General features: G+C 41.9%; 1 protein-coding gene and 1 pseudogene across 1 annotated transcript; one reads left to right on the top strand and one right to left on the bottom strand.

The window, feature by feature from the left end:
- Window positions 1-174, bottom strand: part of LOC137222419 (zinc finger protein 709-like) — an 84,957-nt pseudogene extending 84,783 nt beyond the window's left edge.
- Window positions 84-27,976, top strand: LOC137221071 (adhesion G protein-coupled receptor E2-like). The gene is made up of 10 exons (XM_067730266.1): window positions 84-213; window positions 12,233-12,340; window positions 12,530-12,760; window positions 12,938-13,113; window positions 15,810-16,007; window positions 16,282-16,523; window positions 26,089-26,155; window positions 26,519-26,595; window positions 27,578-27,746; window positions 27,830-27,976. The coding sequence occupies exons 1-10, from the start codon at window positions 84-86 to the stop codon at window positions 27,974-27,976; spliced, it is 1,545 nt and encodes a 514-aa protein (XP_067586367.1).

Genomic DNA, 27,976 nt, shown 5'->3' with positions numbered 1-27,976 from the left:
ACACTCACCATTTTTCGGTTTCTGGAGTTTCCGGTTGTCCACCCCATGACCGCCGCGGCAAGTGCCGGTCACAGCGACACAGAATGCGGCATAACTACCTGGAGCCTTTAAGGGCAGCAAGACCTGATGCGGTCACTGCCATAGCCAGCGGCACTGAGCACGCAATCCACGCCTCCGCCGCCATCGGAACAGCACCGCCCCATAAAATAATTGGTAACTCCCCTGTTTGGACAGTTCACAGGGCCCCGCCCTCCCGTGCCTGAGTGACAGGAGGTCGGAGGTCGCGTCTTTGAGCCGACCTTGTCCTGCCAGTGGGTGGGAAATGTTCTCTCCAAGGACCCAGCGTCAAACCATAAGGCCACTGAGGCCTGGCACAGAACTGTGACCCTTCACAAACATGGACACTTCTGTGTCCTCACTATTCACTAATAATGAGGCTGTTCCAGGAATTCCCTGGCCGTCCACTGGTTAGGGCTCCGTGCTTCCACTGCAGGGGGCACGGGTTGGATCCCTCGTCTGGCAACCAAAGTCCCACAAGCCCCGCAGAGCAGCTCCCACCCTCCCCCCCCCCCAAAAAAGACTCTGTTCCACTTTCATCTTTCACCATTTCCTTTAGGAGAATTCTCTCCCTCCCTCCCCACCCCCACTCATTTGGTACTTTAAAAAGTCCCCTTGCCTCAGGGGCACTTGGCTCCGGTGGGAGGATGAACCCCACAGTCCTAGACCAGCCCTGAAGCCTCAGACACTAGCAAGTGTGAAACACTGGCAGAGAAACCACCGGGAAACCTTTTCAGTGGAATTCCATTAATACTCGATTGTCGAAAGGTCAAAGCAGGTAAAACTGAAAGAACACTGCTGAGTGAAAAATAATATTTAGATGGTAAGGGTATGTAGATAAACAAAAAATCAGGACAGTGGTCATGAATGGGGCAGGATGGAGATAAGTCAGGGATGGGAACATCAGGACACTCTCACCACTGCCCACAGGCCATTTAAGAATCTTCATGATGATTCCAAGGATGTGTATATTATTACTAAATCTTACAACATTTTGTACATTTTTCCCTGAATATATTTTATGATAAAAATTTTAAGAAGAAATTCAGTTTGGAAAGTAACATAATTTGTATATGTTTGTTTGCCCTGTCAGGTGGCAATCTGAGTTTTCATTCATGGTTTTGGCAGCAAAAATTAGTAATATCGACTGAAAAAAATGCACAATATAAAAGTTGAGAATTATGTTTTATGTGGCGGACTTCCTGAGGACTCAAGCCTGGGAGGCCGTCTCTCAGGTAGCTCTGAGGGGCTCCAAAAAGGTAAGGGAGAAGCCAGGATATATAGGACTTTTGCGATAAAAACAAGGTAGTGGAACATCAAAAGATTACTGTTAATTAAAGAAAACCAGGTATCTCAAGTTAATGAATTGGCGCCTTTCTACGTGTGGGAAGATGCGAGAGTCTGGGCTCACTGAAAACGTTCGTTTGATGTGCACCTTAACCGTCTAGGGCCAGTATCCTTTTTCCGCCCTGAATCCCCTCAGGGTGCACAGTTGGGGATGGCTTGAAGGCTGCTGACTTGATGGCTGCAACACCCTCTGTTTATCGATGTGGCAGGCCGCATTTTTCACCCACAGTAACAAGCCATGTATCTAGCGGGCTGGCCAAAAAGTTCGTTGGGGTTTTTCCACATTATGGTCCACCTTATGGAAAAACCCCAACGAGCATTTTGGCCAACCCAATATTTAGAAAAAATGGATTACCTAAATTCATCATCATTTGTACCTTTTAAAAATAAAGGGTGGCGTGCACTGATACGTAAAAATCTGGAGTATTTATCAATAGGACAATTAAGCAAAGCGTATTGATAAAGATACTGAGAAATAAAATATTGCCTGCCACATCAGTAAGCAAACGATGTCACAGTCATCAGCGACTGCAGCGCCGAAAAGGTGAGCCGGTGAGCCCGGAGGAAGCTCAGGATGTGAAAACACAAGATACTGACCCCAGATAGCTGAGGTGCATATCAAAGGAATGGTTTCAGTGAACCCAGACTCTTGCATCTTCCCATACATAGAAAAGCGCTAAATTCCTTAACTTGAGATACAGTAAGTCCCTGCAAACAACCCTTCAAGTTGCGGACTTTCAAAGATGCAAATGAGCGTTCCATCAACGTTAGGCTTGAGTGAAACTGCAGCTTGCCCTCCGTCTCCTATTGCTGAAGATCCTTCAGCTCTACCATCTCCCACCTCCTCTCTCTCCTCCAGTCAGTCACTCTTCTTGCCTGTTCACTCGATGCCAGCCCTGTATGCCAGCTGTTGTACTGTACTACTGTACTTTTCAAGGGACTGTACTGTAAGATTTAAAATGTTTTATTTATTCTTTGTTTTTTATGTATTATTTGTGTGAAAAGTATTATAAACCTATTTCAGTACAGTACCATATAGCGATGGTGTTAGCTGGGTACCTAGACTAACTTTGTTGGACTTACAAACAGATCGGACTGATGAACGTGCTCTCAGAACCAGAACTCATTCTTATGTAGGGGACTTACTGTACCTAGTTTTCTTTTATTAACAGTAACCTTTTGTTCCTACTACCTGCCCTTTGTTGCAAAACTCCTATATATCCTAGTTCCCCCCTCGCCTCCTCAGAGTTGCTTAAGATGCTGCCTCCCAAACTTGAAGTCCTCAGTATGTCCACTGAAGAAAACATAACTCTCAACTTTCAGGTTGTGAATATTTTTTTCAGTTGACAATACCTTACCCCTTCTATAACTGTTATGGTAACCTACTGTGTTAGGGGGGGTCCCTACCCTAGGTTTGACTGACAACACATTACTGCCAGGAACATATGAAAGAGTTTATTACTTCCATAATGGAAGTGTCTGGGGAGGGCAGGGAAGGCCTCTTAAGCAGGTGGGAAGTGCCTGGACAGAACAAGGCAAGGAGCCTGGCCTGAGTTTTTTTCGTTTGTTTTTTTAAAAATTTTTATTGGAGTATAGTTGATTTACAATGTTGTGTTAGTTTCTGCAGTACAGCAGAGAGAATCAATTATACATAAACATATATCCACTCTTTTTTAGATTCTTTTCCCATATAGGTCATTACAGAGGACTGAGTAGGGTTCCCTGTGCTATACATTAGGTCTCTATTAGTTATCTATTTTATTTATTTTAATTAAAAAAAAATTTTTGGCCACACCATGCAGCACATGGGTCTAGTTCCCAGACCAGGGATTGAACCTGTGCCTCCTGCATTGAAAGTGGAGAGTCTTAACCACTGGACACCAGGGAAGTCCCTCTATTTTATATATGTTAGTGTGTATATGTCAATCCCAATCTCCCAATTTAACCTTCCCCACCCCCCTTTCCCCCCAGTAACCATGTTTGCTTTTCACATCTGTGACTCTATTTCTGTTTTATAAATAAGTTCAGTTGTGCCATTTTTTTAGATTCCACATATAAGCGATATAATATGATATTTGTCTTTCTCTGTCCGACTTACTTCACTCAGTATGAGAATCTCTAGGTCCATCCATGTTGCTGCAAATTTCGGCCTGAGGTTTTTGTTTGCTTGTTTGTTTGAATTGAGATTAGGAGGCGGACTAGTGTGAGGTTTTGCACAGAAAGGCAGAGGCTACCAAGGATTTCATCTCTTACCAGCACCAAAGAAGTAAGCACCCAGGGCTTCTTGTCATCTTGTACAGATGTGGGGCACCAGGAGAAGGAAGGATGAGGCTTTAAAAGTTGTCAGCAGTCAAACATAAAAAAAGGGAGTCAGACTTCTAGATTCTCATCTGGCATGTAAAGAGCACAGAAGGGGACATTCCTATTATCCTCACCAGAAGAAAGCAAACAAACCTCAAATTAACGGCTCGGATCTATCAAACCATTAATCACAGGGCCGACTGCTGTCTCCAAAATTGGAGAGAGAGTAAAATAGAAAATTTGAAATACGCCCACAATATTCTGCTCTTAACAATGCCTGTCCTCAAAAGAGTCTGTTTTGCCAGTGCCTAACTGACACGGTGGGAGGGTGAAGTAGGAGATGGATGGGCCCCTGGGCCAGACAGCTGGTGTTTGTCAAGTGGAGCAAAACTGAAGTTTTGTCCTCAGCCAGACAAGAATGATGCCCGTTTCCCTTCCTCCACTGATATGGAGGGAATGAACCAGCAGTGGGGAGGTTGTTGCAGCAAAAATAGAAATGAAGTTTTTCCTCTCCTGAGAACAAGGAAAGTTAAGGGAACAGTGATCAGGCTAGAGAAGAAACCAACAGGCCTGAAAGAGTTAATCACTCCTAGCTATATTTTAACTGGTACTAATCTGTAGTGTCTGTAACTAGATTAGTCCTTCACAAAGCTAACCTATCACTACCTGACACTATGTGAATTACATCCTGCACCTATCACTCCCTAACTCTGTGTGATGTAAATTACATCCTGCACCTGGTGTTTAAGCTCCCCGCACTCCCTTGTTACAAGTCACCCCTTGTCGCTTTTTGCATTTCAGAAAGAAGGTCACAGGCCAATAAACCAGAGACAAACAGGCCCAGTTACCGGGAAGGGCTGCCTGACTCCAGCTGTGACTGTTTTGAAATAATGCAAGAAGAAGAAAAATGCAAGACCTTCATGATTTGATCCTTATCATACACCCCCGGACTTCGAGCCCCACCTATAAGATCTCCTCTGACTCCTCAGGAAGTGAGGGCACAGTTCCTGAGGTGCTAGCCTGCTGTGTTTTCCCCTTTGCCTGGCAAAGAATTAAAAGCTATCTTTCTTTTCCTCCAAAAACCCTGTCTCCATATTCCTGTTCAATATCAGTGCACAGAGAGCCAAGTTTTTCTGGCAACAGGGAAAATTGCTAACTTGAGTCCCCTCTAGCCTTTCTGCCTGACCTAAGTTGAGGGGACCTCAGAAAGACTTGTGAGGTTGAGAGTTTTGTTTTGTTTAAACCCCAACAGCAAACACGTGGTGTGTTTTCTGAAACCACTTCACCAGCTCTCCAGTTCCAACTGGGTGTCTTACAACTCAATTCTAACACTAACCAAAGTTAACATCAGATTCCATAGTTGAAGGGCCAAGTCCTGTTGTTGGGGGAACCTCTGACCGTAACTGCCCACCCTGGCCAGACACGATAGTAACCGCTTGCAATGAGTTATCTTACAACAGGAGGTTCTGGTAAGGAATGAACTAACAGCTACCACCAACCGTAAGAATTCGGGAAAGGTCAAAAGGAGAGAAGAGATGCCAGTCCGTGTATCTTACCAACCTCCCAGAATCCTTCTCACTGGAATCCATCTTGGCTGAGCGATGGGCGTGCCACCAGGAAGGACCCTGAGTCAGAATGATTGGCCAGAGACAACCCAGAAACGAACCCCATTACTATAACACGTGAGACTTTGAGCCATGTGGCAGAGCAGTTCTTCTGGGTTCCCCTACCCTGCTGCTCTCCACCCGGGCGCCCCTTCCCAGTGAAATCTCTCGCTTTGTCAGCATGTGCGTCTCCTTGGACAATTCATTTCTGAGTGTTAGACAAGAGCCCATTCTCAGGCCCTGGAAGGGGTTCCCCTTCCTGCAACACCACAAGACGGCCCCCGTGTCAGATGCCAGCTGAAAATGCAAGGCCCAGGCCACACACGTTTCTGGATGGCTGACTACAAATTCGGAAGTTCCCTATAACCCCTCATGTCTGTTAATTTGATAGAATATTAGAACTAAGAAAAATGCTTTACTTATTATTATCAGTTTATTTGAAAAGATACAAGTCAGGAACAGCCGAATGGAAAGGGTGCACAGGGCAAAGTAGGGGAACAGGGGCAGGAAGGTTCCATGCCCTCTCCTGGCATGACAGCCTCCCAGCACAGTGATGTGTTCACCAACTCAGATTTCTCTGAATCCCGAAGTTTAGGGGTTTTGATGGAGTTTTCAACACTGGGGGCTTGAGGGTGGGCTGGGCTGAAAGTTCTAAGCCTCTAATCATAGCTTTGTTCTTCCTGGTAACCATCCCCCATCATGAAATCATCTATGGGTCTGGAAACAGTTGCCTCATTAGAACATAAGATGCTACTATCACCCTTATCACATGGGAAATTCCAAGGGCTTTAGGAGGTCTTTGCTAAGAACCATGGACAAAGACCAAATATCCTTCTTATACCACAGAAGGGTCACAGTCCATGGTCACATACTGAGACCCAATCATGTGACTAGAAAACATTTCCTTTCCACCCTCAACATACCACCACATCAAGAAGACACCTAGTAACAGTATAAAACACTGACAGCACTGTATGTTTCAGAACTCATTTACAAGTCTCTATAGTACTCCTAAAGATGACATGGGAGACAAAAGCAAGGACACCTGAAGATATTTTAGCCTCTAACAGCCACAGCAAATAATAAGTCCAAACCCTAGTCAGATAAACCTAAATTGGACTTTTCAGAAACCATGCAAGCAGGAAGAGAGTTTTGTGAAACACAGCGTTGAAAGAGAAACCACCCAACTAGAATTTTGTGTCAAGCAAATTATCTTTCAAGTGAGGGAGAAATAAAGACTTCCAAAAAAATGGAGGGAATTTGTCACCAATATCCCTGCTTTGCAAAAAAAAGTTAAAAGAAATTCATCAGGAAGAAGGTAAATGATAAAGGTTAAGTGTTAGAAAAGGAAAAAATGACGGTAATAATAAAATCATTTGTTTTTGTTATTCTTAATTAATCTGACATAACATTTTGTTGAAAATAATAATAGCAGCAACATATTCAGTAATTATAGCTTTTGGATGAGTGAAATGAATGACAGAAATGTTACAAGGGGCAAGGGAGAGAATTTTCACATCCAGTGAAATGCTATGGTGTTACTTCAGAGAGGAGTTGGATTAGTTGTAAATGTATACTACAAACTCAAGGGCAATGACCAAAAATGTAAAAAAAAAAAGTTATAATGATATGTGAAGAGAAGAGAAAAAATGGAATCAAGTAAAATATCCCCTAAAAGGTAGAGAAGACAGAAGAGAAGTGGAAGACAAAAAAGAAACAAAGAACAAGGGCAACAAATAAAAAATGTTAAAATATGGTAGATATTAATCCAGCTGTATCAATAATCACTTTAAACATTGGTGGTCTAAATACAATAAGTGAAACCAAAAAAACCTGTCACAGTAGATTACAAAACAAAACAAAACTGGGCTTCCCTGGTGGCGCAGTGGTTAAGAATCCGCCTGCCAATGCAGGGGACATGGGTTCGAGCCCTGGTCCGGGAAGATCCTACAAGTCATGGAGCAGCTAAGCCCATGCGCCACAACTACTGAGCCTGCACTCTAGAGCCCGTGAGCCACAACTGCTGAAGTCCACGTGCCCTAGAGCCAGTGCTCCGCAGCAAGAGAAGCCACCGCAATGAGAAGCTCATGCACTGCAACTAAGAGTAGCCCCCACTCACCGCAACTAGAGAAAGCCCGCATGCAGCAAAGAAGACCCAACACAGCCAAAAATAAATAAATAAATAAATAAGAATACCAAGGGGGTCAGCACGGATGAGTGGCTGGAAGGCTGGTACCAGGAAGTCATGAGGACTCACACCAACCAGGGCTTGGAAGTCCAAAAAAGGGCTGCACACCCTACTAATTGCTCACTGAATCCATCAGGAGCCTTGCACACCAGCTGCTTGGGATACTCTGCCTGCAGACACTTCCAACTGGCCATGGGCACACCCAATGCTCCATATACGTCAACCCCCACCCTATGTCTGGCTCCTCACATGACCCCCAGGTGAGGAGCACAAGACTGCACAGTAAGCACACACATGTAGCTCATAAGCACACACATGACTAGGTGGGATTGGGAAGACATACAGACTTGAGCATTTCAGGGGAAGCAAACACAGCATCCAGCCTGGATGTGAGGGATCAAGGAAAGGCATAGAATCTTAAGAATTCTGTCCAAAAGAGGGAACAAGAGGCATGAAGTGGGCATCCACAGAAAAAGCCTGAGAGAAGCTCAGAATATCCATCTGGGTTGAATGGTGAGGGTGTTTCTCTCCCAAAGCCAGTCAGTAAAAACTGGAGGAGGTGACTGTTTCTTCAAATGCAAAGACAGCAACACAACACTTCATGAAAAATGAAGAAGGAAAAAAAAAAATGAAGATTGTAAGGCATTCTGCCAGCTCAACAAGAAAAGCCACGAGTATCTATTGACTCCAGAAAATAATGATGCTGGTTATTATTTCCATGACAAGAAACTTTTGTAAACAATCATACTTGAGCACTTCTGCTCTGCAAGCCTAAGCCCTGGAATTACTGATACATTCGAAAGCACCCAAAAGTAAGCAAAAGACTTCAGAAACACCCGCTAAGGGCAGGAAGAAAGGGAAACAAATTTTAACACAGGCAATGTACTAATGTTATGTTATACTTTTCTGAAATTCACCTCTTTCTTTAGTTTACAATTACTGTAAAACGGTGACTAAAAAGTGAATAAAACTTTTTAGGGTGACAAACCCATGGAGGAGCAGGAACATTTCTCAGGGGGTAGCTACACCCAAGGGCTTCCCATAGGATACAGGATGTCTGTGCCCAGGAAAGACTCTGGGGGGAGACACCCAAGGGTTTCACACAGCCTAGATACAGGTGATTATTCTCTGCTTTCCTCTCATGGTAAAGAGAGGAAAACCAAAAACTACACCTTTAAACATGAGCCGCTCATTGGCTGTGGGAAAATGACAAAATTCTGCATCCCCCTCTGCCAAAGAGGGGCTGTGGGACCCTGTGTAAGGATTTAACTTCTTGGATCCTTCAATGTTTGCTTCTAAAAAGTGAGCTTAATATTTATTGCATGTTAGGATTAAATGAGATCTGTGTAAGGTGTCTGCACAGTCCCTGATATATGGTGAGCATTAAATAATTTTTATTTCCATTAATAATACTATTGATTTTATTATTTTGTTTTGTTTGTTTGTTTTGCGGTACGCGGGCCTCTCACTGTTGTGGCCTCTCCCGTTGCGGAGCAACAGGCTCCGGACGCGCAGGTTCAGCGGCCATGGCTCACGGGCGCAGCCGCTCCGCGGCATGGGGGATCTTCCCAGACCGGGGCACGAACCCGCGTCCCCTGCATCGGCAGGCGGACTCCCAACCACTGCGCCACCAGGGAAGCCCTGATTTTATTATTAAATAAATGAACACATAAATTTTCTGCCCTGGAAAGAAAAATACGGCGTCTGTTTGACATGCACCACGGAGGACAAATAGTTGATAATGATACTGTGAATTAGAGACGCAGTTGGCTTTGGGAAGGCGGGGAGGGACCTGGAATTTATGGATTTAATGCCAGCCCTAGGAAGAGCTAGGCTGGGGCGACAGGTTCGTGGATTTGAGACTCTGCTTCCCCAAACATTTGGAAAACTCAGGAGAAAACGGGTCCTCTTGGGGAGAAAACTGGCACGGGGGTCCCCACAGACAAAAGCTCCACCCACACTTAAAGAACAGACACAGAGTCTGAAGACTCTACCCGAGGTCAATGTACAATCTGAGGAGAGACGGGTTGCGGGTGCAGAGCTGCCCAGAGAGGCTCCGGGGCCAAAGTCACCACGCACAGTGATAGGACAGGACGCCCGAAGTCTCGGCTGCTGGCCCAGCCCCCGCGCTGAGAGCTGGAGGGGGCTTAGGTCTGAGCTGAGCCCCGGGCGGACTTCGGTCTGCAGACTCCGGAGTTGACCGCAGCAGAGTCCGGGTCCCACAGTGGCAGGTTCCGACTCAACCCCTCCTCCCTGTCCTGGGACACCTGGCCCCTCAACTCACCATTTCCTGGCTTCTGGGGTCCCCCTGGGGTCCTCCGTTCCACTCCTGCCGCCTCTGTAGTTCACAGCATCATATACGCTACAAAGACACACCTGGCACCCGGGAGAGCAGATGAAACTTAACGCTGAGCCCCTACAGGAGCCTTTAAGTGGTCGGCTAAGTGTTGCCCCACCCACCTTCTCGTGCTGCGCCCCTGATTGGACAGTTCACGAGAACCCACCCCCTTTCCCTGAGTGACAACAGGGCAGAAGGTCACGTGGTTGAACATAATGAGTTTCAGCCAGTGGGCTGGAACTTGCCCCCTCCAGGGAAGTTTGCTTTTAAACAAGATTTTTTCATAGGTGTTCCTAACCAATATTGTGCATAATCACACAGTGAAAGCCACAGGGCTTATGGGAAAAATGAGATTGGGTGGGGTTCAACTCTCAAAACTTGTCACTGACATTTAAAAAAAAAGGAATCTAATAAAACAGCATCTTACATATATTGAATGATTAAGAAATACAAAAGCACTACAAGAAACAGAGCACTTTACCTTGAAAGAGGCCTGTCCTTTGCTTGTAGAAGTGATCATCAGAAGGATTGACACTTGTGAGTTATAATGAAGAAGTGGAGGGAGAGTTACCTAAAATCAGACAGAAAGTCAGAACCCAGATGGATATTGGGATCCTTCATAACACCTGAGAGGCACTGAATGAGCTGGCAGTGTCTTGAGCTGTGCGCATGTGTTTTGTGTATTTCTGAGCAGCTAGGTTCACCTGGGTGCAGTTTTCTGCAGTTAACTCCTGTTTCTCTTGTGTGCCTTGCTGATGAAATTGCACATAAGCAAACATGAAATTTACATTATGTTCAAATTGTTTCCAAATTTATCAATACCCAGAAAAATATCATGTTTTCAAACAAGCATTATAGCAGAACTGACTGCATGTAGATGTATAATTTTTTTCTGAACCATTTGAAAGTTGAAAATATCATGACACTTCACCATTAAATATTTCAGCATGAATCATCCAGAATCAGGACATTGTCCCGTGTAACCATAATACCAATACCACGCTTCAAAAGTTGAGACTATTTTGGTATCATCTAATATTCAGTCCATATCAAACCAAGCAGAACCCATGGGGACTTTACAGGGGAAAGACCCCTGTATCCCCCACCTGATGTTTATATTGTAGAAAATCTTTAGCCTCCTAGGCCTTCCCGGAGTTCCAAAGAGCAAATTTAATAAGAGAAGGGGGAGAATGCTGAAAGAAAGGAAAAGGGTCAAGCAAGACAAAATAATAATAGTTTAGCCAGAAAACAAAGCCAAGGACTTGAGTTCCTCCTCAAGGGTATATATAATAATCTGAGCTGTATCTTTGAGTTGTTTTCCTGATAATAAAACTCCCACCAGGTGGAAGAAGTTAACTGTATGCTGACCACAAACACATGGACCCCAGAGTGGCTGGAACATAGGTTGGTAGTAAGTTTTGAAATGAGGAATTGTAACTCCTCCGAATTTGTTTTTCATTTTCAAGATTGCTTTGCATAGCCAGGCCACTCGTAATTCCCTATGAATTTTAGGATGAGCTTTCCATTTCTCCCCAAAAATTAATTTAATGATGTCAGAATTTTGATATGGCTTGCACTGAATCTGTAGACCACTTTGGGGACTACTGCCATCTTAACAATATGAACCTTAACAATATGAACTCTCCAGTCTATGAACATAGGATGTCTTATGATATATTTAGGGTTTCTAATTTCTTTCAACAATCTTTTGTAGTTTTCAATATATGTCTTGAGTTTCCTTGGATAAAATTTTTCCTAATATTTAATTGACTATTTGTGTATCCATGTTTATAATGGATATTGGTCTATGGGGTTTTTGTGATGTCTTTATCTTATTTTATTTATAGGGTAATGATGGTCTCATAGAATATTTAGGTAGTGTTCCTTTCTCTTCTATTCTATGGAGAGGTTTACAAAGGATTAGTGTTAATTCTTCCATGAATGGCTGGGAGAATTCAACATAGAAGCCATCTGTTCTGTTCTTTTCTTTTGGGGAAGTTTTGGATACTGATTCAACCTGCTTACCTGTTACCAGATCATTCTGATTTTCCATTTTCTTAAGTCACTTTTGGTATTTTGTGTGTCTCTAGGAATTTCTCCTTTTCATCTAGGTTGCCTAACTTGTTGTGGAATAAATTTCTTATAGTGTTCTATTGTAATCCTTTGTAGATTCAAAAGATATACAGATATACCATTATTATGTGTACCAAATGTTAGTACTTATAACAAATAATACCATTATATATAATATATGTTATGTAATATATAAAGTATTTACATATTTATATAATATAGTAAAACATTTATTTTCTTATATATACAAATAATAGTATTATGTTTACCACTGTAGGCACAATTGCTAATCTAACTTCCTTGTATAACCCCCACAACTCTTAGAACTGTCCCTGAAGGTGTTGGAGGAAGAAGACAGGAATATCACCTTGATTCAGAGTCAGACACAGATGATGCTGACCTGGGATACAGTGCACGAATCTAATGACTCAGGTAATGGTTGAGGCAGGGAAACGGTCCCTGAGGATTCACAGTGGGAAAAGATACACAAAGAAGTGACAAACAGAAAACTAAACTTTAAAGGGAATTGCGGGTTATGGTGGGGCCACAAGGAAAGAGTCCATCTAAAGGAGGGGTCATGTTGGGCACCCCCAAGATGTCAACCTTGCTCTTATCCTGCAGGTACTATTGTGGTGGGCCTTGTCTCCACCCCAGGGATAGGGAAGTTGTTGGATAAAGTCCCCCTGGTCCTGGATACTGAAGAACAGGCAGTTCTGCTTGAGACACACAAGAGTTTGCTGCAAGAAATCTCCCACATCCTGCTGTCAGATGTTGTATCTACATTTATCACCAGCAATAACACCCAGAACCTCAGCTCCCCAGTCACCTTTGTCTTCCAACATGTGAGTCCAGGTGGGATGGACCTGTGATGTGGAAGACCCCTGTGTCCTGGGCACAGCCTTGGGCTTCAGGGGGCTCCCCCATGGGTGCATAATATCCCCAGGAAAGCCCTTCATGAGCCAGATTTGGGTCAGCATTTCTGAGTTACAGAACCACCATCTCACACCTATTTCCTGTTCCTAAAGTCAGTGATCCCTGGGCCAAGGGAGAAGATACGCTGTGTTTTCTGGGAGTGTGGCCAGAATGGAATTTGTCATTGGGCCGCCAAAGGCTGCAGGATGGCCAGCACCAGAGACAACAGCACCATCTTCCAATGCACCCACCTCAGCAGCTTTGCTGTCCTCATGGCCCAATACGATGTGCAGGTGAGAGCCCTGAGAAGGGCTGCATTCAATGTCAACCACTGTGTAACAAATTCCCACATATGTAAAACCTGAAAAAATTATTATCTCACAGTTATTGCTGGTCAGCAGTCTGGCATGGTATAGCTAGGTTGTCTGCTCAGGTTCTTACGAGGCTGAAATCATTCTGTCAGCCTGGACTGCATTCTCATCTGAGGCTTGGGGTCCTCCTCTAACCCTCTGATTCTGGGTACAATTCAGTTCCTTGTGATGGTAGGACTGAGGTCTCCTTGTCTCCTATCTGTCAGCAGGGGTCCAGGTTTAGCTCTCAGGGGCTACCTGCATTCCTTCTCATGTGGACCTCTCCTGGGCCCTCTCACAGTGTATCAGTGTTCCTATTTGGAGGCCAGCAAGAGAAGCTTCCTCACATCAAAACTCTCTCAAACTTTGGATCTTTTCTCCAATAAAAAGCCCAGATCTCTTAGGAGCTCACATGATTAAGGCAAGCCCATGCAGGATAAACTTTCTTAACATCACTTAATGTGGGACATGAATTCCATTTGCAAATCCCTTCACAGCAGAACCTACATTGGCATTTGACTTCAAACCTGGAAGTGGTTATGTGTACCTCAGGGGATGGGATATGATTGCCAATTAGAATTCTGCTTACCACAGGGGTCTTCAGACCAGGGACGTACAGGGGCTGCATAAAGGAAGATTTGGTGATAGCAGACGGGGCCAAGGGAGCCAGTGAGTACAGGTGGATCAGGAGAAATCTTTGCCTCCTCACCTGGCCAGGTGAGCTGCTTACTTTCTCTGGTTCACCAAAACCAAATACTCTCTGGTGATCTCAAGTAATGGGGAATTTACTGAAATAAAAGTGGCACTCACATGAAAGTAAGCATGGAAATGATCACAGCACCATGGTCAGACCTCATAGGAGCCCCCAGAAGTTTGAACGATACTCCGAGTCCATGTTTCCTACAGCCATGTCCCTAAATACCACAATATTCATACTTTTACTTATATACTGCTTCCTGTTTATTGAAGAGTTCAGATAGTTGAGTTTTGAATTCCAACAGAACAAGAGAGGAAACACTGGAGATTCTCCATCTCAATCTTAGCTCCAGACACTTAGTTCCTCTTGCTTCAACAACCAAAGTTGTTAATTTCTCCTGCAGATTTCAATAGATATTTTACACATATAAATATAGTATATGTATTTCTTCTTTGGCTCTCCTTTTTTCACACAGCTGATAGATTATTCTCTTGAGTTGTCAAAGGATTCTTCATTATTTTCTGGCCAAATACATTCTGTTGTGTGAATGTGCTGTAAATTCTATATCAAGGCCTCTCATAATGGGCGTTTTTATTAGATCACTTACTAATACAAATAATGTTGCAACTGTTTACACTTACCTCATTGATCTCATGTTTGAATATGCAGTTAGAATGGATACTGGGTCAAATTCATAATTGCATGTTGGTAGATATTTCCGTATTTCAACATCTTGAGGTCGCACCTGTGGACACTGACACAGGTATTATGTAAAAGTTTGTGATTCCTCACACCATTACCACAAGTTTACTAGCAAATTTTTGGATGTTTACCCATCTAAGATGTAAATATCGTATCTAGGAAAAACTGTGTGTGTTTTTTATTATTAATGGACTGTAACATCTTCATTTAGGAGCTATTAGTATTTCTGTCTCTGGAAACAATTTGTTCACATCCTTGGTATATTTTTCCACTGTCTTGTTGGTAAATTTCTTATGGATTTGGGGGAGCTCTTCATACAGTAGGAAAATTAGTTTTATTCAATAAACCAAATATTCTCAAAATTTATAGTTCATCAAAATCATCTGGTGGCCTCATTATTTATTTTTAAACATTTTATTCCTAAACAAAATCAAACATAGAGATATGTTGCAAAATAAAATTTGTGCTAAAAATACTCAATTGCTCTTTATCCAGATGCACCTACTTTGAATGTTTTAATCTTCATTTTCTCCTTCATCCTTTCCTCTCTTTGTCTCTCTCTCTCCACCTCTCTCCATCTCTCGATCTCTCTCCTTCCCTGACTTACACTAAAAGGGAATTGGTGAGGGTTTTTTTCCTTGTCCTCAGGGATTTTAGGATGTATTCCAAAAAGTGGCAGAAAAATATGAATTTTAACCCACCACTGTCAACAAAATGTATCAGTTTTCCTCTTTTAACCAAGGATTTAATTCTAAATCTGTAAGGATTTGTGACGAGTCAGGAACAATTATTACAGGATGAGGTGTGTGGAGTTCAGGGTCAGGGTTTATACCTGGACATCATGACTCCAGGTACAGACTATGTCACACACCATCACATGATGGGGATGGAGGCTTGCTCAATATGGAACTACATGCCTATGTGAACCTCTTGTGGTGACCCATAAGCTTAGTCATGCCCAAAAGTCTAAAGGAAAATAAACACTTGTGAGTTCCAGGGCTTGGTCTTGACTAAGGACTCTCTTGTCCCTCAATCCTTCCAGAGACAGAATTAATCATATCAGATCCCAAAAAATTCTAACATTCTGAACCTGTAGAAAGTTAGCCATAAACATCACATATCTACTTGGCTCCTCCATTCCTGGTTTTTATATGCCTAAAACTAAAAACAAAAATGGTGGAAGCATCATTACCCCAGAGCAGGAAAGGGTGACTGTGATGTCCTCTCTGATGTGTCCCAGGAGAAGGATCCCACACTGACTGTGATCACCTACGTGGGGCTGAGCCTCTCTCTGCTGTGCCTCCTCCTGGCAGCCCTCACCTTCCTGCTGTGCAAAGCCATCCAGAACACCAGCACTTCGCTCCACCTGCAGCTCTCACTCTGCCTCTTCCTGGCCCACCTGCTCTTCCTAATAGCCATCAACAGAACCGAGATCAAGGTGCTTAAATTGTCCCAAAATACCCCTGCTCTGCCCCAGGGGATGCTGAGTTCATGAAGCCATGCTGCCTTGGACTCCTTAATAAAATGGCATTCCAGGTAAAGTTAGATATGTAAGTAGCCAATTTCACACTGACTGGCACAATTAGAAGACACTCCATTGACAACTCCTCCATATACGTCAGAGTTCTCCCCAGTGATGAAGTATAGAAGAGGTCCTGGGGTCATGCTACAACCTGACAATCCCTCCTGGTTACACCTTCTTCCTTCCCCAGGTGCTATGTGCCATCATTGCAGGTGCCTTGCACTATCTCTACCTGGCCTCCTTCACCTGGATGCTGCTGGAGGGCCTGCACCTCTTCCTCACTGCACACAACCTGATGGTGGTCAACTACTCCAGTGTCAACAAGTTCATGAAGAAACTCACATTCCCAGTGGGCTACGGAGTCCCGGCTGTGATTGTGGTCATTTCTGCAGCATCCAGGCCCCATCTTTATGGAACACCCACCCAGGTAAGGCCAGAAACTATCAAACTCTTAGAGGAAAACATAGGCAGGACACTCTATGACATAAATGACAGCAGGATCCTCTTTGACCCACCTCCTAGAGAAATGGAAATAAAAACAAAAATAAACAAATGGGACCTAATGAAACTTCAAAGCTTTTGCACAGCAAAGGAAACCATAAACAAGACCAAAAGACAACTGCCAGAATGGGAGAAAATATTTGCAAATGAAGCAACTGACAAAGGATTAATCTCCAAAATTTATAAGCAGCTCATGCAGCTCAAGAACAAACAACCCAATCCAAAAATGGGCAGAAGACCTAAATAGACATTTCTCCAAAGAAGATATACAAACTGCCAACAAACACATGAAAGAATGCTCAACATCATTAATCATTAGAGAAATGCAAATCAAAACTACAATGAGATACCATCTCACACCAGTCAGAATAGCCATCATCAAAAAATCTAGAAACAATAAATGCTGGAGAGGGTGTGGAGAAAAGGGAACCCTCTTGCACTGTTGGTGGGAATGTAAATTGATACAGCCACTGTGGAGAACAGTATGGAGGTTCCTTAAAAAACTACAAATAGAACTACCATATGACTCAGCAATCCCACTACTGGGCATATACCCTGAGAAAACCATAATTCAAAAAGAGTCATGTACCAAAATGTTCATTGCAGCTCTATTTACAATAGCCCAGAGATGGAAACAACCTAAGTGTCCATCATCGGATGAATGGATAAAGAAGATGTGGCACATATATACAATGGAATATTACTCAGGCATAAAAAGAAACGAAATTGAGCTATTTGTAATGAGGTGGATAGACCTAGAGTCTGTCATACAGAGTGAAGTAAGTCAGAAAGAGAGAGACAAATACCGTATGCTAACACATATATATGGAATTTAAGAAAAAAAAAATGTCATGAAGAACCTAGGGGTAAAACAGGAATAAAGACACAGACCTACTAGAGAATGGACTTGAGGATATGGGGAGGGGGAAGGGTAAGCTGTGACAAAGCGAGAGAGAGGCATGGACATATATACACTAACAAACGTAAGGTAGATAGCTAGTGGGAAGCAGCCGCATAGCACAGGGAGATCAGCTCAGTGCTTTGTGACCACCTAGAGGGGTGGGATAGGGAGGGTGGGAGGGAGGGAGATGCAAGAGGGAAGAGATATGGGAACATATGTATATGTATAACTGATTCATTTTGTTGTAAAGCAGAAACTAACACACCATTGTAAAGCAATTATACTCCAATAAAGATGTTAAAAAAAAAAAAAAGCAAATCTCCACTGTACTTATCTTCTCCAGCATGACCATGGCCATCATAGAACCAACATAGCACTTTAGTTTTTTAAGATATATTTTTTTATTGAAGTAACATTGTTTTGTAACACTATATACGTTTCATGTATACAACTTTATATTTCTACTTCTGTATACCTACAACTTGCTAACCACCAGAAATTGAGTTTCCATCCATCACCATAAAGTTGACCCACTTTACCCATTTTGCCTCCCCTCAACCATGCCCCTTCCCCTGTGACAGCCAGTACTCTGTTTTCTGTATCTACAGGGAGAGGAGGCTTGTTTGGTTTGGTTTGTTCATTTCTTTTGTTTGTTTATAGTTTGTTGTATTCCACATATGTATGAAATCAGACTGTATTTGTCTTCCTCCACCTGACTTATTTCACTTAGCACAATACCCCCAATGTCCATCCATGTTGTCACAAATGGCAAGATTTCATCAGTTTTATGGCTGGGTAGTACTCCATGGCTGGTGTGGCTGTGTGTGTGTGTGTGTGTGTGTGTGTGTGTGTGTGTGTGTGTGTGTGCGTGTGTGTGTGTGCGTGTGTGTGTATCATGCCTTCTTTATCCGTTGATGGGCACTTAGGTTGCTTCCATATCTTATCTATTGTAAATAATGCTGCAGTGAACATAAAGGTCCATATATCATTTTGAGTTAGTGTTTTTGTAGTCTTTGGATAAGTATCTAGACGTGAGATACCTGGATCAGATGGCAGTTCTATTCTTTTTTTTTTTTTTTTTTTTTTTGCGGTACGCGGGCCTCTCACCGCTGTGGCCTCTCCCGTCGCGGAGCACAGGCTCCGGACGCGCAGGCTCAGCGGCCATGGCTCACAGGCGCAGCCGCTCCGCGGCATGTGGGATCTTCCCGGACCGGGGCACGAACCCGCGTCCCCTGCATTGGCAGGCGGACTCTCAACCACTGCGCCACCAGGGAAGCCCGGCAGTTCTATTCTTAATTTTTTTTTTGAGGATCTCCATACTGTCTTCCATAGTGGCTGCACCAATTTACATCCCTACCAACAGTAATATAAGGGTTCCCTTTTCTCCACATCCTCACTGTTATTTCATGCCTTTTTGATAAGAGCCATTCTGACAGCTGTGCTGGAACATCTCACTGTGGTTTTGATTTACATTTCCCTAACATTAGTGATGTTGAACATTCTTTCATGTGCCTGCTGGCCATCTCTATGTCTTCTTTGGAAAACGTCTATTCAGCTCTCCTGCCATTTTTAAATCAGGATATCGGTAGCAGAGATGTGAGCAAGTGCAGACTGTCACCCACAACAAAGTCCTATGCTGATAAAAATTAATGTTAACCTGCATCAGATGGGCCCTGGCATGCCGGCCTTCCTAGATATCTTAGCAAAAAAGTCAGCAAACTTTCTCTGTGAAAGGCAAGATAGTATATATTTTGGCTTTGTGGGTCATATGGTCTCTGTTGTGATGACTCACCTCTATCCTTGTAGCTCAAAAGCAGCCACAGAAAAGCTATAAGAAATGAATGTGACTGTGACTCAGTAAAACACATTTCCAAAATCAGACAGCAGCCCAACGTGGACCACAGGCTGCAGTTTGCTGACTCCTGCCTTAGTAGCTCTCTCTTAGGTTCTTCCTGGTGGATCCAGCTAACCCTCTCCATGGTCCTCACACCTCCCAAGTCATTCACAATTCCCTACTTGGGATGAAACACCAACTTGATCATTTCTATCAGTGTGAACTTCAGTTACTGACTCTGTATCCTTATGCCTCAGATGTCTGACCTGTGATCATTTGATTACCTATGTTGTCATGAAGAAGAAATTACATAATGCACATGAACCCTGCCATAGCAGTGTCAGGTTTACTGTTGTTTCTGTCTCTCATACTCTCTCGCTCTCTCTCTCCTTGGCTGTCCCAATTTTTTTTTATCCTATCTACACCTACTCATCATCCACATCTCAGCATAAACACAGTTCAATTCTCTCAGGGAATCCTTCCCAATATCTGAATCTCCTATAACCCTGACTAGGTTATAGATCCAGCTACATGTTCAGACAGCTCCTCATATTTGATTGTAAACTTCATCATTTTGATAGTTTCTATTTTCTGATTGTTGATGTGCCCACCTAGCTAGGAACTCCCTGATGACAGACATCACTCTATCTTAACAAGAACTGGGCCTTCAAAACCAAGTACAAATCCTTATACAGGAGGAGACACTCAATATTGCTCCAATAAACCATAAATTAACTTCTCTATTCATTTTTTCTTTAAAACATGTATATTTTTCTGCCAGTGTATCTGAAGACCAAAACTTAAAACACGTTTTTAAAAAAATTTTTCTTTTTTTAAAACCACTTTTTAACTTTGCTGTACATGTAAAAAGCTGCACATAATTCATGTATACAGCCTGATAAATTGGGAATAAGTATACAGCCATGTCCCTTACCAAAATAAAGGGCATACACAAACTTTCAATTCTGCAAAATGATAACTTCAGGAGCTCTAATACAGAGCATAGTGCCTATAGCTAATAATACTGTGTTGTATATTTAAAATTTGCTAAGGGTGTAGCTCTTATGTGAAATATTCTTACCAAAAAAAGCAATAATAATATGTACTATTATTATTAATAACGGAGGCAGAAAAATACTTTGGAGGATGAGGGATATGTTTATTTATCGATTCTTTATCCACAAAGGCCAATATATTCTTTTATTTTTAACATCTTTATTACAGTAAAATTGCTTTACAATGTTTAGTTTCTGCTGTATAACAAAGTGAATCAGCTATATGTATACATATATCCCCATATCCCCTCCCTCTTGGGTCTCCCTCCCATCCTCCATATCCCACCCCTCTCCGTGGGCACAAAGCACTGAGCTGATCACCCTATGCTATGCGGCTGCTTCCCAGTAGCTATCTATTTTACATTTGGTAGTGTGTATATGTCAGCGCTACTCTCTAACTTACTCCCAACTTACACTTCCCACACCCCATGTCCTCAAGTCCATTCTCTACGTCTGTATCGTTATTCCTGTCCTGCACCTAGGTTTGTCAAAACCATTATTTTTTCTTCTTTAGATTCCATATATATGTGTTAGCATATGGTATTTGTGTTTCTCTTTCTGACTTACTTCACTCTCTATGACAGACTCAAGGTCCATCCACCTCACTAAAAATAACTCATTTTTGTTTCTTTTTATGGCTGAGTAATATTCCATTGTATATATGTGCCACATCTTTTTCATCCTGTCATCTGTCGATGGACACTTAGGTTGCTTCCATGTCCTGGCTATTGTAAATAGAGCTGCAATGAACATTGTGGTACATTAGTCTTTTTGAATTATGGTTTTCTCAGGGTATATGGCCAAGAGTGGGATTGCTGGGTCGTATGGTAGTTCTATTTTTAGATTTTTAAGGAACCTCCGTACTGTTCTCCATAGTGGCTGTATCAATTTACATTCCCACCAAGAGTGCGAGAGGGTTCCCTTTTCACCACACCCTCTCCAGCATTTATTGTTTGTAGATTTTTTGATGATGGCCATTCTGACCGGTGTGAGATGATATCTCAATGTAGTTTTGATTTGCATTTCTCTAATGATTAATGATATTGAACAGTCTTTCATGTGCTTGTTGGAAATCTATATGTCTTCTTTGGAGAAATGTCTATTTAGGTCTTCTGCCCATTTTTGGATTGGGTTGTTTGTTTTTTTGATATTGAGCTGCATGAGCTGCTTGTAAATTTTGGAGATTAATCATTTGTCACTTGTTTCATTTGCAAATATTTTCTCCCATTCTGAGGGTTGTCTTTTCACCTTGTATATGGCTTCCTTTGCTGTGCAAAGCTCTTAAGTTTCATTAGTCCCATTTGTTTATTTTTGGTTTTATTTCCATTTCTCTATGAGGTGGGTCAAAAAGGATCTTGCTGTAATGTATGTCATAGACTGTTCTGCCTATGTTTTCCTCTAAGAGTTTGACAGTGTCTGATCTTACATTTAGGTCTTTAATCCATTTTGAGTTTATGTTTGTGTATGGTGTTAGGGAGTGTTCTAATTTCATTCTTTTACATGTAGATGTCCAGTTTTCACAGCACCACTTATTGAAGAAGCTGTCTTTTCTCCACTGTATATTCTTGCCTCCCTTGTCAAAGATAAGGTGACCATATGTGTGTGGGTTTATCTCTGGGCTTTCTATCCTGTTCCATTGATTTATATTTCTGTTTTTGTGCCAGAACCATACTGTCTTGATTACTGTAGCTTTGTAGTATAGTCTGAAGTCAGGGAGCCTGATTCCTCCAGCTCCGTTTTGCTTTCTCAAGATTGTTTTGGCTATTCGGGGTATTTTGTGTTTCCATACAAATTGTGAAATTTTTTGTTCTAGTTCTGTGAAAAATGCCAGTGGTAGTTTGATAGGGATTGCATTGAATCTGTAGATTGCTTTGGGTAGTAGAGTCATTTTCACAATGTTGATTCTTCCGATCCAAGAACATGGTATATCTCTCCATCTGTTTGTATCATCTTTAATTTCTTTCATCAGTGTCTTTTAATTTTCTGTATACAGGTATTTTATCTCCTTCAGTAGGTTTATTCCTAGGTATTTTATTCTTTTTGTTGCAATGGTAAAAGGGAGTGATTTCTTAATTTCACTTTCATATTTTTCATCATTAGTGTATAGGAATGCCAGAGATTTCTGTGCATTAGTTTTGTATCCTGCTACTTTACCAAATTCATTGATTAGCTCTGGTAGTTTTCTAGTAGCATCTTTAGGATTCTCTATCTATAGTATCATGTCATCTGCAAACAGTGACAGCTTTACTTCTTCTTTTCTCATTTGGATTCCTTTTATTTCTTTTTCTTCTTTGATTGCTGTGGCTAAAACTTCCAAAACTATGTTGAATAATAGTGCTGAGAGTGGGCAACCTTGTCTTGTTCCTGGTCTTAGTGGAAATGGTTTCAGTTTTTCACCATTGAGGATGATGTTGGCTGTGGGTTTGTCATATATGGTCTTTATTATGTGGAGATAAGTCCCCTCTATGCCTACTTTCTGGAGGGGTTTTCTCATAAGTGGGTGTTGAATTTTTTCGAAAGCTTTCTCTGCATCTATTGAGATGACCATATGGTTTTATCCTTAATTTTGTTAATATGGTGTATCACATTGATTGATTTCCGTATATAGAAAAATCCTTGCATTCCTGGGATAAACCCCACGTGATCATGGTGTACGATCCTTTTAATGGGCTGTTGGATTCTGTTTGCTAGTATTTTGTTGAGGATTTTTCCGTCTATGTTCATCAGTGATATTGGCCTGTAGAGTCCTTTCTTTGTGACACCTTTGTCTGGTTTTGGTATCAGGGTGATGGTGGCCTCGTAGAATGAGTTTAGGTGTGTTCCTCCCTCTGCTATATTTTGGAAGAGTTTGAGAAAGATAGGTGTTAGCTCTTCTCTAAATGTTTGATAGAATTCGCCTGTGAAGCCTTCTGTTCTTGGACTTTTGTTTGTTGGAAGATTTTAAATCACAGTTTCAATTTCAGTGCTTGTGATTGGTCTGTTCATATTTTCTATTTCTTCCTGGTTCAGTCTCAGAGGGTTGTGCATTTCTAAGAATTTGTCCATTCCTTCCAGTTTGTCCATTTTATTGGCATATAGTTGCTTGTAGTAATCTCTCATGATCCTTTGTATTTCTGCAGTGTCATTTGTTAATTCTTTTTCATTTCTAATTCTCTTGATTTGAGTCTTCTCCCTTTTTTCCTTGATGAGTCTGGCAATGGTTGATCAATTTTCTTTATCTTCTTAAAGAACAAGCTGTTAGTTTTATTGATCTTTGCTATTTTGGGTTTTTTTTGGTTCTATTTCATTTATTTCTGCTCTGATCTTTATGATTTCTTTCCTTCTGCTAACTTTGGGTTTTGTTTTTTCTTCTTTCTCTAATTGCTTTAGGTGTAAGTTTAGTTTGTTTATTTGAGATTTTTCTTGTTTCTTGAGGTAGGATTGTATTGCTATAAACTTCCCTCTTAGAACTGCTTTTGCTGCATCCTTTAGGTTTTGGGTCGTCATGTTTTCATTGTCATTTTTTTCTACGTATTTTTGATGTCCTGTTTGATTTCTTCAGTGATATCTTGGTTATTTAGTAGCATATATATATATATACATATATATGTATATATATATATACATATACATATTATTATTATTATTATTTTTGCAGTACATGGGCCTCTCACTGTTGTGGCCTCTCCCGTTGTGGAGCACAGGCTCCAGATGTGCAGGATCAGCGGCCATGCCTCATGGGCCCAGACACTCTGTGGCATGTGGGATCTTCCTGGACCGGGGCACAGACCTGTGTCCCCTGCATTGGCAGGCGGACTCTCAACCACTGCACCACCAGGGAAGCCCCAGCATATTTTTTAGCATCCATTGTGTTTCGATTTTTTACATTTTTTCCCCTCTAATTGATATCTAGTCTCATAGCGTTGTGGTCGGAAAACATAGTTGAAACGATTTCAATTTTCTTAAATTTACCAAGGTTTATTTGTGACCCAAGATGTGATCTGTCCTACAGAACATTCTATGAGCACTTGAGAAGAAAGTGTACTCTGCTGTTTTGGGGTGGAATGTCTATAAATATCAATTAAGTTCATCTTGTTTAAGGTGTCATTTAAAGCTTGTGTTTCCTTATTATTTTCATTTTGGATGATCTCTATTGGTGAAAGTGGGGTTTAAAGTCCACTAATATGATTGTGTTACTGTCGGTTTCTCCTTTTATGGCTGTGAGCATTTGCCTTATGTATTGAGCTGCTTCTGTGTTCGGTGCATAAATATTTACAATTGTTATATCTTCTTCATGGACTGATCCCTTGATCATTATGTAGTGCCCATCTTTGTCTGTTGTAATAGTTTTTATTTTAAAGTCAATTTTGTCTGATGTGAGAATTGCTACTCCAGCTTTCTTTTGATATCCATTTGCATGGAATATCTATTTCCATACCCTCACTTTCAGTCTGTATGTGTCCCTAAGTCTGAAGCAGGTCTCTGTGGATAGCATATATACAGGCCTTGTTTTTGTAACCATTCAGCCAGTCTATGTCTTTTGGTTGGAGCATTTATTTTATATATGTTTAAGGTAATTATCGATATGTGTGTTCCTATTACCATTTTCTTAATTGTTTTGGGTTTGTTTTCGTAGGTCTTTTCCTTCTCTTGTGTTTCCTGCCTGGAGAAGTTCCTTTAGCAGCTGTTGTAAAGCTGATTTGGTGATGCTGAATTCTCTTAGCTTTTGCTTGTCTGGAAAGGTTTTAATATCTCCGTCTAATCTGAATGAGTTCCTTGCTGGGTAGAGTAATCTTGGTTGTAGGTTTTTCCCATTCATCACTTTAAATATGTCCTGCCACTCCCTTCTGGCTTGCAGAGTTTCTGCTGAAAGATCAGCTGTTAACCTTACGGGGATTCCCTTGTTTTTTTATCTATTGCTTTTCCCTTTCTGCTTTTCATAATTTTTCTTTGTATTTAATTTTTGATAGTTTGATTAATATGTGTCTTGGTGTGTTTCTCCTTGGATTTTTCCTGTATGGGACCCTCTGCACTTCCTGGACTTGATTGACACTTTTCTTTTCCATGTTAGGGAAGTTTTCAACTATAATCTGCTCAAATATTTTCTCAGCCCCTTTCTTTTTCTCTTCTGCTTCTGGGACCCCTATAATTCGAATGTTGGTGCATTTAAAGTTGTCCCAGAAGTCTCTGAGACTGTCCTCAGTTCTTTTCATTCCTTTTTCTTTATTCTGCTCTGCAGTAGTTATTTCCACTATTTAATCTCCAGGTCACTTATCCATTCTTCTGCCTCAGTTATTCTGCTATTGTTCCTTCTAGAGAAGTTTAATTATTGTGTTGTTCACCATTGTTTGTTTGCTCTTTACTTCTTCTAAGTCCTTTTTAAACGTTTCTTGTATTTTCTCCATTCAATTTCCAAGATTTTGGATCATCTTTAGTATCATCATTCTGAATTCTTTTTCAGGTAGACTGCCTATTTCCTCTTCTTTTGTTTGCTCTGGTGGGTTTTCACCCTGCCCCTTCATCTGCTGCATATTTCTCTGTCTTCTCATTTTGTTTAACTTACTGTGTTTGGCGTCTCCTTTTTGCAGGCTGCAGGTTTGTAGTTCCCATTGTTTTTGCTGTCTGCCCCCAGTGGGTAATGTTGGTTCAGTGGCTTGTGTAGACTTCCTGGTGGAGGGGACTGGTAAGGCCAATATATTCTTGAATCTCCTTCCACCTCTCTCATAGATGCTGGTTCCACACAGACAAAGGATTTATATGGACCTTTCTTGGCCCTGTCTGCACCATCTTCTCTGTGAGTAATGGATGACGTCAGAGCATCCTTCCTATCTGGTTGAGCGTGAATCAAAAGCAGAGGTGTAAAGAGGAGTATAGGCAGAGTGACCAGTTTTTCCAGTTTGTTCAGGAATGAGTGGACCCCCAGGATGCAGGAATTTCCACTTTAAAACCAAGAAGGATTGTTTCCTTAGACACGGGACTTTCAGTGTTTAAAGATGTAAATTCCCATGCAAACTGAGTTACTGGGTGTTTGGTCTGGTGTTCTATGACTGTAGTGAAATAAAAAACATTCCTACCTGCTGGTTTAGGTGTTGGATGAGCCAGGAGGAACATTTAGCAGGTGTGGATGTATTCAATATGCCTTATGGTGTTTCTGCAGATTAATTTCCTGATAACCTTCTGGATTGTGAAAAACAAGCTCTCAACACTGATGATGTCCACTCTCTGGATCACTAGGTGAGATGGATCAGAGGTACACATTGCTCCTCATAAAAAAGCATGACCCGGGAGTGAGGCCATACGGTTCCAAGCTCCTGATGTACATTCACAGGAATTCTAAGCAGACTTGAGGGAAGATGTACAGCCACACACCTTGGAAGTTCAGATACAGTGTTTTTCTGCTGACACCCAAGCCGGAAACATTCCATTCGTCTATAACCCAAGAATGAAACTACCTCAGCTACAAAGAAAATTGACTTTGTTCTGAAAAACAGGGATTACTACCATGGCTCTATGAGAAAGGTCCTGAGAACATTTACATCCTTATAAACCACTTAGGAAATTACATACCTGACCCAGAACCCAGGATGCCCTTTCTTGCCCATACCTTTATTTAAGCTCCTCCTGCTACCCTCAACCACACTGTGCTACCTGATGAAATCAGGTTCATTAGCCACATATCACATCTTCTAAGAGGCTAGGGATGTGCTTTGCTTTCCTCAAGTTTACAAAGAATGAATCATCTGGGCAAAGCATGCTCTGGGTCAGTTCATAGAGAGGAAAAGGATAGGAACAGCATTGGAGGGACCAAGGACAGAGGTACCTAATATTCACAAATTAATCATTGACCATTTGTATTTGGCTTTCCAGTAGACTGTAAGGTTTGTGAAAACAAAAATCTTGCCCTTGTTATTTTTAATGCACAGGGTCCAACACACAGCCAGGTGTACAGAACATCCACAGTAATATCGGTTGATTGAAACTGGGGATATTCATGCAACATCATATTACTGAAACCCACATTATGAAGTGTCACTACCAACTTCAGTCCAAGTCTAAATGCCATCCAGGATTGAAAAAGCATTTCTTTTCGAGAATCATTGACAGTAAATATCAGAGTGGCCACAACTCAGTCAGAGGCATCCATGGTGTAGAAAAGAAATGGCTTTGATTGTTTTGCTCAGGGTGCATCACGAGCCTCCTTTCGCTTCCTACCCAGGATGATGACATTTAAAGCCACAGCTCAGCTCTTCATCTTGGGATGCACATGGTGTCTGGGAATCCTGCAGGTGGGACCGGCTGCCCACATCATGGCCTACCTCTTCACCATCATCAACAGCCTGCTGGGTGTCTTCATCTTCCTGGTGTACTGCCTCCTAAGCCATCAGGTATCACTGTCTGACTCCCACTCAAAACTCTTCCCATCCTCATTCCTCTCTGTTCTGACCCAGACCACGTTTTGCATCTACAGGTCAAAGAGCAGTACAGGACATGGTTCAAAAGGATGAAGAAAACCAAAGCCGAGTCTGAGGAGTACACACTCTCCAGCAAGACCTTGTCAGATCCCTCTAAACACAGTGTGGTAAGATCATGTACTGCTCCCAGAGCACTTCACTAA

The sequence above is a fragment of the Pseudorca crassidens genome, chromosome 3 (genome assembly GCF_039906515.1).
Source record: "Pseudorca crassidens isolate mPseCra1 chromosome 3, mPseCra1.hap1, whole genome shotgun sequence".
NCBI lineage: Eukaryota > Metazoa > Chordata > Mammalia > Artiodactyla > Delphinidae > Pseudorca > Pseudorca crassidens.
Note: the sequence above shows the minus strand (reverse complement) of the source record. Positions and strands in the feature narration are given on the sequence as shown.

Bases quoted from the DNA above. Each gene is read 5' to 3' on its own strand.
- LOC137221071 (XM_067730266.1), top strand. From the start codon at position 84: ATGCGGCATAACTACCTGGAGCCTTTAAGGGCAGCAAGACCTGATGCG. The intron at 12,341-12,529 runs GTAATGGTTGAG...CTTATCCTGCAG, and splicing joins GCACGAATCTAATGACTCAG to GTACTATTGTGGTGGGCCTT. The intron at 27,747-27,829 runs GTATCACTGTCT...TTGCATCTACAG, and splicing joins ACTGCCTCCTAAGCCATCAG to GTCAAAGAGCAGTACAGGAC.